The 15231-nt window shown below is 37.0% G+C and overlaps 1 protein-coding gene across 4 annotated transcripts in view; it reads left to right on the top strand.

Moving 5' to 3' along the window:
* The window catches only part of LOC129718832 (protein max), a 143879-nt gene that overhangs the window by 85423 nt on the left and 43225 nt on the right, over positions 1-15231 (top strand). For 3 of the 4 annotated variants that reach the window (XM_055669942.1, XM_055669941.1, XM_055669939.1), the window contains 2 exons: positions 9744-9857; positions 9919-10042. In XM_055669942.1, the coding sequence (XP_055525917.1) occupies positions 9744-9857; positions 9919-10042 (238 nt within the window). The remainder of the gene's footprint in view (positions 1-9743; positions 9858-9918; positions 10043-15231) is intronic. The other variant, XM_055669943.1, reaches the window with a different exon arrangement.

Below are 15231 nucleotides of genomic sequence, written 5' to 3' on the forward strand. Positions count from 1 at the left end.
GATGAAGCCAATTTATAATCGTCCCAACATTTAAAATGAAGTGTAATTAATTTAAGAGAAAACATCAACTCTTTAATTAGGCATTCGTTTATCCTGAAAAGAACAATTTGCTGTTCAATTCAATATCGGATCAGAGGTCGAATTTTGCGGCAAGGCTTAACAATTTTCAATATTGCAATAGTTCGAATAATAAAATTACAATTATCTGCATTTAGGAGGATTCTAAGAAGAGTTTCCAATCGATTGCTGCATCGACGAAAGAAATGCATTGAAAACTAAACGATTTATTAGCATTTGAAATTGGACATATATTTCACTTTTTTCTGGTTTTAGATTTTCATTTTACATCTCAATGTAGCCGAACTTCATTAGAGACGTAGTTCTACGTCAAAAATTGAAAAAAAAAGAAAGATTGAAGCTTTTCTACCAGTGCTGTGAATTTCGGTACCTCTAGCAAGGATAACTTTTCCAGAGGCTTCGCTTGAATGAGTTTTTACGTAAGCCAACGTGACGAACCCGGCTAACAATTACTCTGCGGCCCTTTGTCGTCCAGTGTGATCATTATTTTCAATTTTTCAAACTGGATGTGGTTCTCAACAAACATAATTTTTTTGTTCACGGATCAAGTTTGCAAAAGCTGAATTGTTTAAGTAACTTGTAGGAATTTGAAACAAATTTGAATAGTCAGGGAAAATTTTCTGAAGCATCAGGATCATTTTTGGAAATTTATTTATTTTATTTGAAATTTATTGCTCAAACTCTTAAAATTAAAATGCTGTGTTTTTTTTAATTTACCCAGAGTTCCAGTATTTGATGGACAAGTTTGTACTGTATGACTGTATGATATTTTTGCCTTTCTCCTAGAAAGGTATAGCAATCACTTGCAAAACCGAAAGTATGAAAGTGCTCCAAAGGGTGTGCGTGTGTGTGCGTGTGTGCGTGTGTCTGTGCGTGTGTGCGTGTGTCTGTGTGTGTGTGTGTGTGTGTGTGTGTGTGTGTGTGTGTGCGCAAGTGTGCGTGTGTGTGTGGGTGTGGGTGTGTGTGTGTGTGGGTGTGTGTGTGTGTGTCTGTGTGTGTGTGTCTGTGTGTGTGTGTGTGTGTGTGTGTGTGTGTGTGTGTGTGTGTGTGTGTGTGTGTGTGTGCGCAAGTGTGCGTGTGTGTGTGGGTGTGGGTGTTGGTGTGGGTGTTGGTGTGGGTGTGGGTGTGGGTGTGGGTGTGTGTGTCTGTGTGTGAATGTGTGTGGGTGTGTGTGTCTGTGTGTGAATGTGTGTGTGTGCGTATGTGTGTGTGTGAGTATGTGCGTATGTGTGTGTGTGCGTATGTGTGTGTATGTGCAGATTTTTATTCTCACTCACTTTTCTCAGAGATGGCTGGACCGATTATCATGAAATTAATTGCAAATGAAAGGTCTAGTTGCCCCATTAAATTTCATTGTAATCGGATTTTTGGTTTAGTGGTTATGTATCAGAATGTAAAAATCATGAAACATCATTATCTCGAAAACTACACAACCGATTTAGTTGGTTTCATATAAACGGGCTACCTGAAAAACCCTTAACTTTTGAATTTTATGAAGATTGAACTTGTGGTTCAAAAGTTATGACAAGAAACGTGTTCTGAAGACTGTATAATCTCACTCATGTTTCTCAGAGATGGCTGGACCGATTTTCATAAAATCAGTGTCAAATGGAAGGTCTAGTTTCCCCATAAGACCCTATTGATTTGTTTTGCAATCGGACTATTACTTTGCCTGTTATGTTCAAAAATGTGAAATCCAGCTATGAAAAGGAACATATTCCGAAGACTACTTGGACTCACTCACTTTTCTTAGAGATGGCTGACCCGGTTTTCACAAAATTAGTGTCAAATAATAAGTCTAGCTGCCTCATAACATCCCATTGAATTTTACTGTAATCGAACTGTAAATTCGTCTGTAATGTACCGAAATGTGAAAATCACGAAACTTCATTATCTCAGAAACGACACAACCGATTTGCTTTATATTATTATCAGATGAGTGGGCTAGTTAAGGGTCAACTGATGAATTGTGATTGAACACGTGGTTTCAAATTTTGGCTGCCCTAAAAAGAAAAAGAAATTCAAAGACTATTGAAAACTATACTTTCTTTGATCGATATAAGTGGCCTCAACATAATTTAAATGTGGTATCGTACTATTTGAACGTTCCAAATTCATTGATTCCTTGCGATGTGTTTAAAATCTGCAAATGCTCGACGAATCGGCCATAGGATATGATCAAAGTCAAATAAAAAATCGTTTAAAATGATTGGTTTTATCGAAATGACAACATCCTCGACTTTTGGCTTCTGTACATCGCCTTAATTCTGAATATATTCATAATGGGTAGTATTCGGTCATTTTCAGCAGATTTTCTGGCATCAATCTGTTACCGAAAATACCCATATTGGGAGGTATTTAGTTATTTTGGTTGTTTTCCAGAAACTAAAAGTGGTCGTCTTTAAATTCAAAATGGTGTCCAGGGTCAATGTTTGGTTTCTACGCATCATCTCGATTACGGAAATATCCATATTGAGTATTATTCGTTCATTTTCGACTGTTTCCTAGAAGTTGCCATTTAGCAATTTAAAATGGTGCCTTAGGTCAATTGTTAGTTCATTGCATCATTCTGGTTCCAGAGATACTCATGTTGGATAGTATTTGTTTATTTTAGGCTGTTTTTCACAAACCGGTAGTCGCCATATTGGATTTCAAAATGGTATTTAAGATAATTTCTTGCCTCTGAGCGTCATTCTGGTTGAAGTAAAATCCATAATGGGTGTTATTCAATCATTTTCGGCTGTTTCGCAGGAACCGGAAGTCGCCAACCTAGAATCCAAAATGAGGTCTCTGGTCGATTTCAGCTGCTGTGTATCATTCTAGATCCGCAGATACTCATGTTAGACGGAAATCGGCCATTTTTGGCTGTTTTCCAGAAACCAGAAGTTGCGATCCTTCAATTCATAATAATGTCTGAGGTCAATTTTTAGCTTCTTGCAACATTCTGGCTTCGGAGATACTCAAATTGGGTGGTATTTGGTCACTTTGGGCCGTTTTTCAGAAACCGAAAGTCGTCATTTTGGACTTTAAAATTGCCTGTGAAATCAATTTCTGTCATCTGGGCGTAATTCTGGTTCCGAAAACATTCATATTGAATGGTATTTGGTCATTTCCGGCTGTTTGCCAGACACCGGAAGTCACCATCTTAAAATTGAAGATTGTGTCCGTGATCGATTTTTAGCTTCTGCCCATCTTTCTGGTTCCAGATACTTATATTCAATCGTCCATTTTAGGCCGTTTTCCAGAAACCGGAAGTTGCCATCTTACAATTCAAAATGCTGTCTGAAGTCGATTTGTGGCTCCAGTGCATCATTAAGGTTCCAGAAATACCCATATTGGGTGGTATTTGGTCGTTTGCCGCTGTTTTTCCGAAACCGGAAGTCGCCATTTTGGATTTCATTATGGCATTTGAAGACAATTTCGATCGGTTTTAGCTTCTGTGTATCACTCTAGATCCGGATATTATCATATTGGGTGGAAATCGGCCATTTTTGGAAACCGGAAGTTGCCATCTTACATTCCAAAATGTTGCCTGAGGACGATTATGGAACAAATTTGTTGCCACTAAAAACATTCACCTGTCAAATATGGTTCCATTTAGTTGGTTAGCTCTCGAGATGTGCAGAAATTTGTGTTTCATTTGTATGGAACCCCTCCCTTTCAGAAAAGGGAGGGCTGTCGAACCATTATGGATATATTTGTACCCCTAAAACATTCACATGCTAAATTTGGTTCCATTTACTCGGTTAGTTCTCGAGATGTGCAGAAATTTGTGTATCATTTGTATGGCACCCTTCCGTTTGGGGTGTCAAAATATTATGGACATATTTTTTACCACTAAAAACATTTACCTGCCAAATTTGGTTCCATTTAGTTGAATAGTTCTCGAGATGTGCAGAAATTTGTGTTTCATTTGTATGGAACCCCTCCCTTCCAGAAAGAGAGGGGCGTCCAACTATTAGGACACATTTATTTACCCCTAAAACATCCACATGCCAAATTCGGTTTCATTTGCATGGTTTGTTTTTGAGTTGTGCAGAAATTTATGTTTCATTTGTATCCCTTCCAGAAGAGGGAGGAGTCTCAAACTATCATAGGAACCTTTATCGGCATCAAAAACCCTTGCATACAAATTTTCACGTCGTTCGGTTCGGTAGTTTTCAAGCCTATATGATGGACCAGACAGACAGGGGGGAGTTTGTAATGCTTTATTTATGTACTAAAATATCTATTCAGAATTAGTATTGTGTGTTCTGCCACAAATGGTGACATTTCAACACTATTATATATATTTGTACGGTTTTTAGTATTATTGAATGTTATTAGCTTTCGCAGTTAAGATAATGTAATTGTAGGAAAATTATTAAACCTACTTGTCAAGAAAAAAAAGGAATAAAAGGAATAAAACGAAACTTAAAATAAACTTAAAATAAACTTAAAACTATCTTACTGACTATAAATGAGCTAATCGTTGCAATTGAGGATTGCAACGATTTATGTCGGAATTTGTTGATAATTTGGCTTGACATATTTTCTAATGTTTCTACATTAGTGAGCCTATGTAGCTCGTTCGTGCTAAACCAGGGAGGACGCTTCAAAATCATTTTCAAAAGTTTATTCTGAATCCTTTGAAGTGTCTTCTTCCTGGTTGCACAACAACTAGTCCAGATGGGAACTGCATATAACATTGCTGGTCTAAATATTTGTTTGTAAATTAACAGTTTATTCTTGAGACAAAGTCTAGAATTCCTGTTGATAAGAGGATATAAACATTTGATATACTTATTGCACTTTGACTGGATATTTTCAATGTGCTCCTTGAAAGTAAGATTCGTATCATAAATTAGCCCTAAGTATTTTACTTGATCAGACCAATTTAAGACCACACCGTTCATCTTAATAACGTGGTTATGGGTGGGCTCGAGAAATGAAACTCTTGGCTTATGAGGAAAAAAAATTAACTGTGTTTTTGAAGCATTAGGGGAAATCTTCCATTTTTGTAAGTATGAAGAAAATATATCTAAACTTTTTTGAAGCCGACTGCATATAACACGAAGGCTTTTTCCTTTTGCAGAAATGCTTGTATCGTCACAAAACAGAGATTTCTCACAACCTGGTGGTAAATCAGGAAGATCAGAAGTAAAAATGTTATATAAAATTGGGCCCAAAATACTCCCCTGAGACACACCAGCTCTAACAGGCAATCTATTAGATTTACCATTTAGAAAGTTAACCTGGAGAGTGCGGTCTGTTAAATAACTTTGTATCATTTTTGTGAGGTAAAGCGGAAAACTGAAATTTGACATATTAGCTATTAAACCTTTATGCCATACACTGTCGAATGCCTTTTCTATATCTAGAAGAGTAGCTCCAGTCGAATAGCCTTCAGATTTATTAGTTCGAATCATATTTGTTACTCTAAGTAACTGATGAGTAGTGGAATGCCCATGGCGAAAACCAAACTGCTCATTTGCAAAAATTGAGTTCTCAATCATATGTGTAAACATTCTATTAAGAATTATTCTTTCAAAAAGTTTGCTAATAGAGGAAAGTAAACTAATTGGTCGATAACTTGATGCCTCAGCTGGATTCTTTTCGGGTTTTAAAATTGGAGTGACTTTGGCATTTTTCCATTTCGTAGGAAAATGTGCTAGTGCAAGCATCTGTTAAAAATTTTTACCAAGAAATTTAAAGAGTTTTCGGGAAGTCTTTTGATGAGGATATAGAAAATCCCATCATCTCCTGGTGCTTTCATGTTTTTGAATTTTTTGAGAATGGTTCGCACCTCATTCAAGTTTGTCTCCAATACCTCTTCGGAAAGAAATTCTTGGGTGGTGATCTGAACATACTTTTGGTTTACTTCATTTTCAATAGGACTTACTACGTTCAAATTGGAGTTATGAACGCTCTCAAACTGCTGAGCAAGTTTTTGAGATTTTTGTTCATTCGTTAGAAAAATGCAATCACCATCTTTAAGGACTGGAATGGGCTTCGAGGGTTTCTTAAGAACCTTCGAAAGCTTCCAGAAAGGTTTTGAATAAGGTTTTAGTTGTTCAACTTCTCTCATGAAATTCTCATTTCGCAAGAGAGTGAATCTATGTTTAATTTCCTTTTGTAATTCTTGAAAAATAATTTTCAAAGCAGGATCGCGAGATCTTTGGTATTGACGTCTCCGTATGTTCTTCAAACGTATAAGAAGTTGAAGTTCACTGTCAATAATTGGTCTTCCGCTAAGTTTCTAAGCCGATTCACACTATCGAAAAAACGTGTTTGCTCACCACTCACTATATAATCTACCGTTAACTTTTATCGCAGAAGTAGTTTTGCTTATGATGTACCTAATCATTTACTTTTTAGAATAAATTTATGCAAAATACACATAACTATTACAATCTTGCATTGAACTAATCAATGGGGCAGCATGGGTCACCAAGAACGGGGCAGCATGGGTCGCTATGACAGATGGTTTTTTATTGTTTACTTTTTAGTTCTGAGGTTAGATTCGACGCAAGCGTTGTGTTTTTTGTCGTGTTTCTTTTCAGTTTTTCAGAGTAAAATCGTTTAAATGGTTCGCGTGTACAAAAAAAGTTTAACCGCGGTTTGTGGACGGTTCCAGCTTTGGAAAGAGCATTGGCGCTAGTGCAAAGGGGCTTATTGTCCATTCGGGAAGCAGCCACCACCTTTGACATACCTGGCGAAACTCTTCGCCGACGAAAAGGTCAATTAGAAAAGGGCATCACTGTAGCGAAACGGCTAGGCCGTTTCGATACAGTTTTTCCCAAGGAAATGGAGGACGAGCTAGCGGAACATCTGCTTCTGTTGGAGAGTCGACTCTTTGGATTGAATTGCTAAGACGTGAGGCGCTTAGCCTTTCAGCTAGCAGGCTACCTTTTGCAAGAAGACAGGAATCGCAGGTAAATGCTGGCTTAGGATTCCGTAAACGCCATCCGCAATTGATACTTCGCACTCCGGAAAGAACTTCCATTGCTAGGACCCGATGCTTCAATAAGCCGACGGTGGAGAAATTTTTCAAAATGCTGACGGAAGTAATCGACGAAAGGAAATTTCCCCCTCACCGGCAGTATAACATGGACGAGACAGCTGTCACATCCGTAAGTTTGATTTAATAGAAATTATCCTTTCCTTACTTCATTGCAGTCTTTTACTCAGATCCAATCCCGTCCGTCACGGATACTAGCGAAGAAAGGAAAGAAGCAAATTGGAACTATTACATCTGCAGAGAGAGGAGTACTAAATACTGCTGTTATCTGCATGTCCGCCACCGGAAACTTCGTACCTCCGATGCTTATCTATCCGCGCGTTCGTATGGAGGAGGAACTGGAATGCGGAGCTCCGAATGGAACCATCTTCAGGGCTCATACTAGCGGCTGGATGCAGTCGGATCTGTTTGTAGATTGGTTCAAACACTTTTTACTACATACAAAACCTTCAGCCACGGATCCTGTTTTGCTGATACTTGACGGACATGCATCTCATACTAAAAACCTCGAGTTCCTTGAGTTGGCTCGGGATAATTACGTAACAGTTGTATCCCTACCACCTCATTGTATACGTCGTCTACAACCGCTGGATGTATCCTTCATGGGACCACTGAAGACATACTACAGCAAGGCTATTGGAAAATTCCATCGGATTACGAATGGACAGCCAGTGCGTCAGGCAAATATTGCGGCACTCTTCGGTGAAGCGTACAAGAAGGCTGCTGTGGTGGCAACTGCCGAGAACGGATTTCGTCAATGTGGCATATATCCCCTAAACAAGTCTATATTAAAGGATGAAGATTTCTGTCCTTCTGAAACCACGAATGTGCCACTAGAAACACCGGATAAGCAACCCCTTGAAATGAAGCAAATGGAAATTTCGACAGTTTCAAAATCCAATGCATCGGTCGATCCGCCGACTACAGTGGAGCAAATGAATATTTTAACATCAGACCTGCAAACCAGAGGATCAGCGTATACAACTGAAAGGCATAAAATTCTACCACCCACACCGGTTTCACAAACTCCGGAAGACGACGACTCTGATTTCGAGTTTGTTAGATTTGAAGAAGGATCATTTACTCCGAAATTTTCTAACCATGTTCCGCACATGCAATCTCAACAAATCGACCTTCCAAGGAAATGTCTCATTCGACCTAGAGATATTATGCCAGTCCCCCAGTTAAAAGAACGAGCCGTTCAAAGAGAGGAAGACCTCCGGAGAAAGCAGCGGTTTTGACGAGCGATGAGTCCACCAACAATCTTCGGCTTAAAAGGATGAAGAAGGAGTAAGCACCTGCAAAGCGCAAGAAGGAGAAAGCACGTAATAAGCGCGAAATATCGAAATCCGGATTTGCTACAGAAAATAAGAAGGTTGAAAATCTTCCTTCGTTTATGAAGACAACTCGTCCCAAGCGTTAGAAATTGATTAATTGATTATTAATGTACAACTTGTTCTTTCAAATCTTCGAAAAAGTATCATTGAGGCCCACTCAACTTTCACAATTTTCTATAGACCATAAACATGAACCAGCACATTCCCGTTATTATTTTTTTTATTTTGTACATGACCCCTTACGGTTGTTGCTTTTGCAGAGTAGACATTTTTCTTGCTATCCGTACAATTCTTATTGAGATTTAAACATGCTTTTGTGCTATTTTAGGGGGTGACCCATCTTGCCCCTCTGATTGACCCATCTTGCCCCGCTACTTTTTCACAGTGCAGAAAATCACCCTTTTTTTAAAATTCTGTAAAATCGACCCGAAACTCGATTCTTATTATTTTTTGCCGTAATTATATTAAATACACATAAAATCAATAGAATCATCTAAAAAGCAAACGAAAACTAACTTCAGTTTCGAGATATTGAAAATATGCCTTAGGTGACCCATCTTGCCCCCCCCCCCCTTACCCTATAGATTACAACACCAATATTTTGAAACCTAAAGATTGAATATATATTTATTGGATTGAAGCGTTCATGTAAATCAATTTAACACTAAAAGTTTGAATGAGAAAGGCTGGGTCTGACCGCTAAGTGGATTAATTTAGGTTTTTTTTTTTATCGTGTAAATACTAATAGCCAGAAAATAAGAGTATAGCAACCGAAAAACTGCCCTTACATATGCTCATTCCAACATAGTTTTATTTAAAAGCTTAATATTTTTGATTATGACAAAAAAGATAAATTATCTTTAGTGGTCCCCGTGGTTCTGTGGTTAGCGATGTCGGTCGGCTAGCTCTCCCACACGGTTGTGATATCGGGTTCGATTCCCGATCAGGTCGAGGAACTTTTCGAGCTGGAAATTTTCTCGACTCAGCACTGGGGCACGGTGTATCGTTGTACTTATCCTACAACATGCAAAATGTGCCGAAAACAATATCGATAACGAATTCTCTCAACTAATCTAGTTGATCGAGACCGCATTAGCCCCCTCCAGGCTAGCGTGCGATATTGTTGTTGTTGTTGTTGATAAATTATCTTTATTAAGACTTGTTTTGTTTTATTACAAATCATTTTCAATTGTTCGCAATTATCCATTCTACTTTAACATTAGTGATCAGATATCGAAAATGTAGTACGCGTAACAATCATATTGACAATAGATGCCATTTTTATCATTTTGACAGTATACTTTAATTGTTGCTAATGTATTTTACAGGCGGAAAAAAGAGCCCATCACAATGCATTGGAGAGAAAACGACGTGATCATATAAAGGATAGTTTCACATCCCTTCGTGACTCTGTGCCGTCGCTTCACGGCGAAAAGGTAAATGTAGGAAAAGTCACTATTTGTTCAATCTATCAGAATGAGGTTAATATTGGCTCATGTTTAGGCTAGCCGGGCACAAATTTTAAAAAAAGCTGCAGAATACATACAATTTATGAGACGTAAGAATAATTCTCACCAGCAGGATATTGATGATCTGAGGAGGCAGAATAGTTTGCTTGAGACACAAAGTAAGTACAAACTTTTCTGATTCACGAATTTCATATTTGATTATAATAAATTATGCAAGTACCCTTCCAGCTGATCTTGAGGTACGATGCTGGTCTAAGGCTCTGGAGAGACTGTTAGTGTCAGTAGGATCGTAGCGCTAGCACCGCAATTGTCCTGTGCACTTAACAGTTGGCTGCGAAGTCTGTGTATAATGTAGCACCGTACGATACACTGGTGTAATTGATTTTTGATTATAAAGTTTTTCAGCGAGAAACCTTGTGAAATTTTTATGTACACATTATAAAAAACGGTAAATCCGGCTCTGTATACATGCAGTTCTGCCAGTTTTTTCTGAATTAATGATACGACGAAACAAGACGTCCGGAACAGCCAGGCCAATTTCATGTTAATCTGGAAAAAGTAAAAAAACTGAAAAAAATGGCAGTCATTTTGTGGGACAAAAGGTTATTTTTCGTAAAAAATTCTTGAGGTTCGCCATATTTAAAGTGACAATATTACGTTATTTTTCTGCAAAATTAGAGTGATGACCTTTTTGCGAGACAGAGAAAATAAAATCTGGATTACTTATAAAAAATCTGGAAGATTGGACTCATCAAAACTGATTATTTGGATACATGCTCAAAATCTGGATGATAGAGATAATTCTGGATACTTGGAAACATTGGTTCTGAGTAAAGTATGATTATTTGTGTTCATTGAAAGTGAAAGCAAAACGAAACAAAGCTGAACCAAAGTGGTTTGAAACCGAAGTTGAGTTGCGTCATCGTCGCTTGATGATGCACTCATAAAGGTGATGATTGAAAGGCCTGCTCAAGTGCCAATAGTGCACTTAAACTATCCGACAGACCGATTTACCTATATGTCTACATTAGGGTGTCCCAAAATTGCACAAGTCTGGGGCTCACCCTCCAACTGATAGAAAATGGTGTTACGAACAAACTTTTGTTCGGCGGCAGCTCTAGAAAATGATGTTTTCAACTGGCCCCGATGACTTATTTGAAAAAATCGGTTTTTCTTATGTTAAATCCAAAAAACATGTCCAGTTATTCAATTTTCCATGAAACCTAATCCTTTTATATTTTTTACAGGTTCCTTAGGGTCTAAACTATAAGGGGAAAATTCGTTTCGGATTGATTATCGTCAATTTATTTTCCTAAAAAAAATTCTTTCGTTTGGAAAAGAGATTTTTCAAGTATACTTTGACATTCAATCAATAAAAGTGGGTATTAAACCAAATGCTCTCACCAACTGAATACCATTAAAAGTTGGGAAATTTTATGGGTTAGAACATTGCCAAAGACTACACGGCTCTGAAATAACTTGATTTTGAGTTATTCGTGATTGACTGTGGAATAAAAAGTTACATTTTGATGTAGCTACACCGCAATGTTACGACTTGTTGTGGCTCAAATTTCGTTTTTACAAATTTTTTAGCTATTCTGGAAATTCTTTACGCTAGCAACCATTCCATACAACAGAAATACGGGAAAATTTTACAGGGATAAATTTCCTAGAAGACACAAAAACCCTATCTTGAATCGTTGTTGATAATCTTCAGTGTGTGCAACATCGAGTCAAACATTCTTGACTAAGGTTACTTAGCAACATAGTTTGAATATTGAGAATAGGTTATGTTTCCATTTAATTCTACTACAAAAAATCGAAAACCCTCTAATCGAAAACCGTCCGCAGATACGTATTTCGGCTGCTACATGCAACCATCATCAGTGCTTATGTGGACTGTTGAAGAGCATAACTGAGTAACCCCTTTCTATATGCGTGTAGGTAGGAGCAGGTAGACGGAAAATTCCTAAATTGGAGTTTAGGTAGTCATATGTTGTGGTTGTTTTTGTCCTGTACTGGATCTAGGGTTTTTTGGGTAGTATTTTGAAAAGCCATGAAAAATGATTACCTACGTCTTTATTGAGCAAGTGTGGATGGATGTTGTTTGTAGATTTCTAAACTTTCAGATACGTCCAATTTCCATAAATTATTAACGGGGCGAAGCAGGTGAATGTTATCCGAAGTTAGTGGATGTCCCTCATTAAATACACGTTCAGCCACTTTTGATTTGAAAAGGTGTGGTGGATCATTTTTGGAAACTTTGCATGCTTTGGTGACTTCTGCCATATGCTCTTTAAAACGGATTCCCAGGTTTCTTTTGGTTTGCCCAATATAAACCTTGTTGTAGTGGCAACAAGCAACTTTATAAACACCTGCTTTATTTAATCCATCAATTGAATCCTTAGTGGAGCCCAATATTGTTTTGAGTTGGGTATTCCTACTAGTGTAGACGATATCCATGCCAAATCTTTTGAATTTTGAGTGAAATTGATGTGTTAAGGCCCCATCATATTCCACAGCTATTCTTTTCAGGTCTTCTGTAATTGGGGTGAGTGTTGTAAAAGATTCTCTAAACTGAATTCGCTTCTTTTTGTTTATAATGGCTTAAATGGTGCTCTCATTATAACCATTTACCTTTGCAACTTCGAAAATGTATTCCAACATTAGTTTGTTTGAATCTGCATCAATATACATAGCAGGCGCTGCAGATTAACCAGTATTTATCGATGGTGAATGTTTGGTCCCTGTGGCACTGTGGTTAGCGATGTCGATCGGCTAGCCCTCCCGATCAGGATTATAACATATGTTGATATTTTGTTACGAGCTGTTTTCATATCAACTTGTGTTCTGAACTTGTTCTCGTTAATAGTTAAAATATCATTAAATATTAAATTAAATATTATATCGCAAATATTAAGGGCTTAGTTATTTCAATCAAGTTCAGATGTATTTTTGTTGGCCGTTTGTTAAAATCGATTATCACAATTTACAATATTCTTTCCATAATAAAGCTCAAATAGCTCGACAACGATTCAAGATAGGATTTTAGTGTCTTCTAGAAAGTTTTTCTAAAATAAAATTAAACTTCCCATCTTTCTGTTTTATCCCTTTCCGACCGGGCCTATATAATTGCGTAGGTAGAAGGTGACTTAAACAAAACCTTCTCTCTCGCTTTTTGAACGTCCTATTCGTTGTTTTATTTTTCACACCGCTAGTGTCAACATCGCAGCTGCTACGAAAAATAAAAAAAAGGAGCAAGCAAGTGTTTTTATATAGGACTTGCTTCGATTTAGGTTTTGTTATCAGTCATTTTTTACCTACACAATTATGTGGGCTCGGTCGGAAAGGGTTATGGAATGGTTGCTAGCGTAAAGTTTGGTACGCAATTTTAAGACTCAATTTCAGAAAACACCAAAATTAAGAATTTTCAGAAGAGCTAACATTTATAACATTGAAATTTGAGCCACAACAACCCGTACCTTTTTTACCTTTTAGTTTAGACTCCGAAGGATGCGCAAAAAATATATTTGGGTTCGAAAGAATTTTTATGTCACAAAAATATTTGAAATAAAAAAACGCGAAAAATTACTTTTTTCATAAAACTTAAATTAGCACGTCGACTAAACATTGTCATTGTTTTTTTTTGTTACACCGTTACCAATCATTTTTGGGTTGAGCTCTCAAACTATCTGACAAAACGTTATTTTGGGACACCCTAGTGGGCAACCTCTACACAACGTCGCTCGCTAATTACTACGCTGGGCCAGGGTTACCACATTTATATCTGTATTTTTCCTCAAAAATATCTGTACATCTGTATATCGGGCCAAAAAATCTGTATTAAAAATCTGTATCGAGCAAACTAAGAATATTGGATAGAAAAATTGTTACTTGCAGATTATATTCTCTACGTGATGTTTATACAGGTTTTTAAATTTATTTTTTTAAGTTTTCATCTCCTTTGTCTGCAACGTAGCTGTTAGCTTTTGAAATTGAGAGCTCAGGGGTTATGCAATTTCTGACTATAGACTTGTTATTGAACGTATGTGTTCTAACCAGGGATGTCATGTAGAAAACCTCATGTAGTTTTTAACGAGTTTTCTACGTAGAATACCTCTGGTAGAATATCTAACCAAAAACGAGTATGCTACGAGTATTCTACGAAAACCTGCAAAGAGATTTTTGTGGTGAATTAACGAAATTTAAGATTGAAAATATTATTTATTTTTTATTGTGATGATTATTTTGTGTGAATTGAGAGTTAATTTGACATTTAAAATCGTTGCTTTTAATCTCCATCGATTGAATTTGTTTTTGATGTGTTTCTTATGTTTTCGAATTAGAAATGCCTCCCGTTTGCAAAATATTCTAGGGCTTTCTAGCCAATACAAACAACAAACCCAGGTATGTTTAGTTTAACACATTTAATTTTACCTTTGAAACTTTATATAAATTTGTAAATTAAATTGAGTAGCAATTCAGAACCCAAAAAAATGAGTAAATTCTTACTTCAAACCTGACCCAAAAAGTGAGTAACAATCACTCAGTTTTTAAAACGCCTTGTTTCTAAATTATGCGTATTTACAGAGTTACTCACTTTATGCGTTGTTCCACTTATACGAAAATGCGTCAAACTCATTTACTCATTTTAGAGTTTTTTTTCCCGAGGGTACGAGGAATTGTTCTTGCATTCGTTAAAAGTTGCATGGAATTTTTGGTGGGCTTTTTTTATATATGCCAGGGGAACCATGAACCATTGAGATGTTGGGTACGCTCTCTTTGCAATTTGTTTCACAAACTTTGCATAGAAATCCCGACAAATATTTCTAAACATTAGTTTTCGCGCTGCGGATAAGTCACATTCCACTTCTTCTGCATCGATACCAACATAATGCTGATGTTTTTTTTTACAAAACTTTAACAACCGTGTTATCAAATTCTAACTTTGAAATTGATTTCAGTTTGTCGGTATAACAAAAAAATCTGCAAAATCTGTATTTTTGACAATACTCTGTAATTCTGTAATACCGATTCTGTATTGCTTTTTTAGTTAAAAAATCTGTAAAATACAGAAAAATCTGTATATGTGGCATCCCTGCGCTGGGCACTGGAGCAGCAGAGTCCGGTGACAAACCAGTGAACCTGACCTTCAATCAATTGGCATTAAGATCTTTTGAGCCTATTGAGTCTAAAATGGCATGAATAAAATGTAGCGCAACGTAAATATACGTAAAATGCTGGTCTAATGAGCTAGTCATCATATGTTATTTCCGATTTCGCTGAAACTTTTCACAGTCGTTCCTTTTTGATAAAGAGGTCATTTTATGATATCAGTTCTCCATGT

This window comes from Wyeomyia smithii, chromosome 1 (assembly GCF_029784165.1).
Source record: "Wyeomyia smithii strain HCP4-BCI-WySm-NY-G18 chromosome 1, ASM2978416v1, whole genome shotgun sequence".
Classification (NCBI taxonomy): Eukaryota; Metazoa; Arthropoda; class Insecta; order Diptera; family Culicidae; genus Wyeomyia; species Wyeomyia smithii.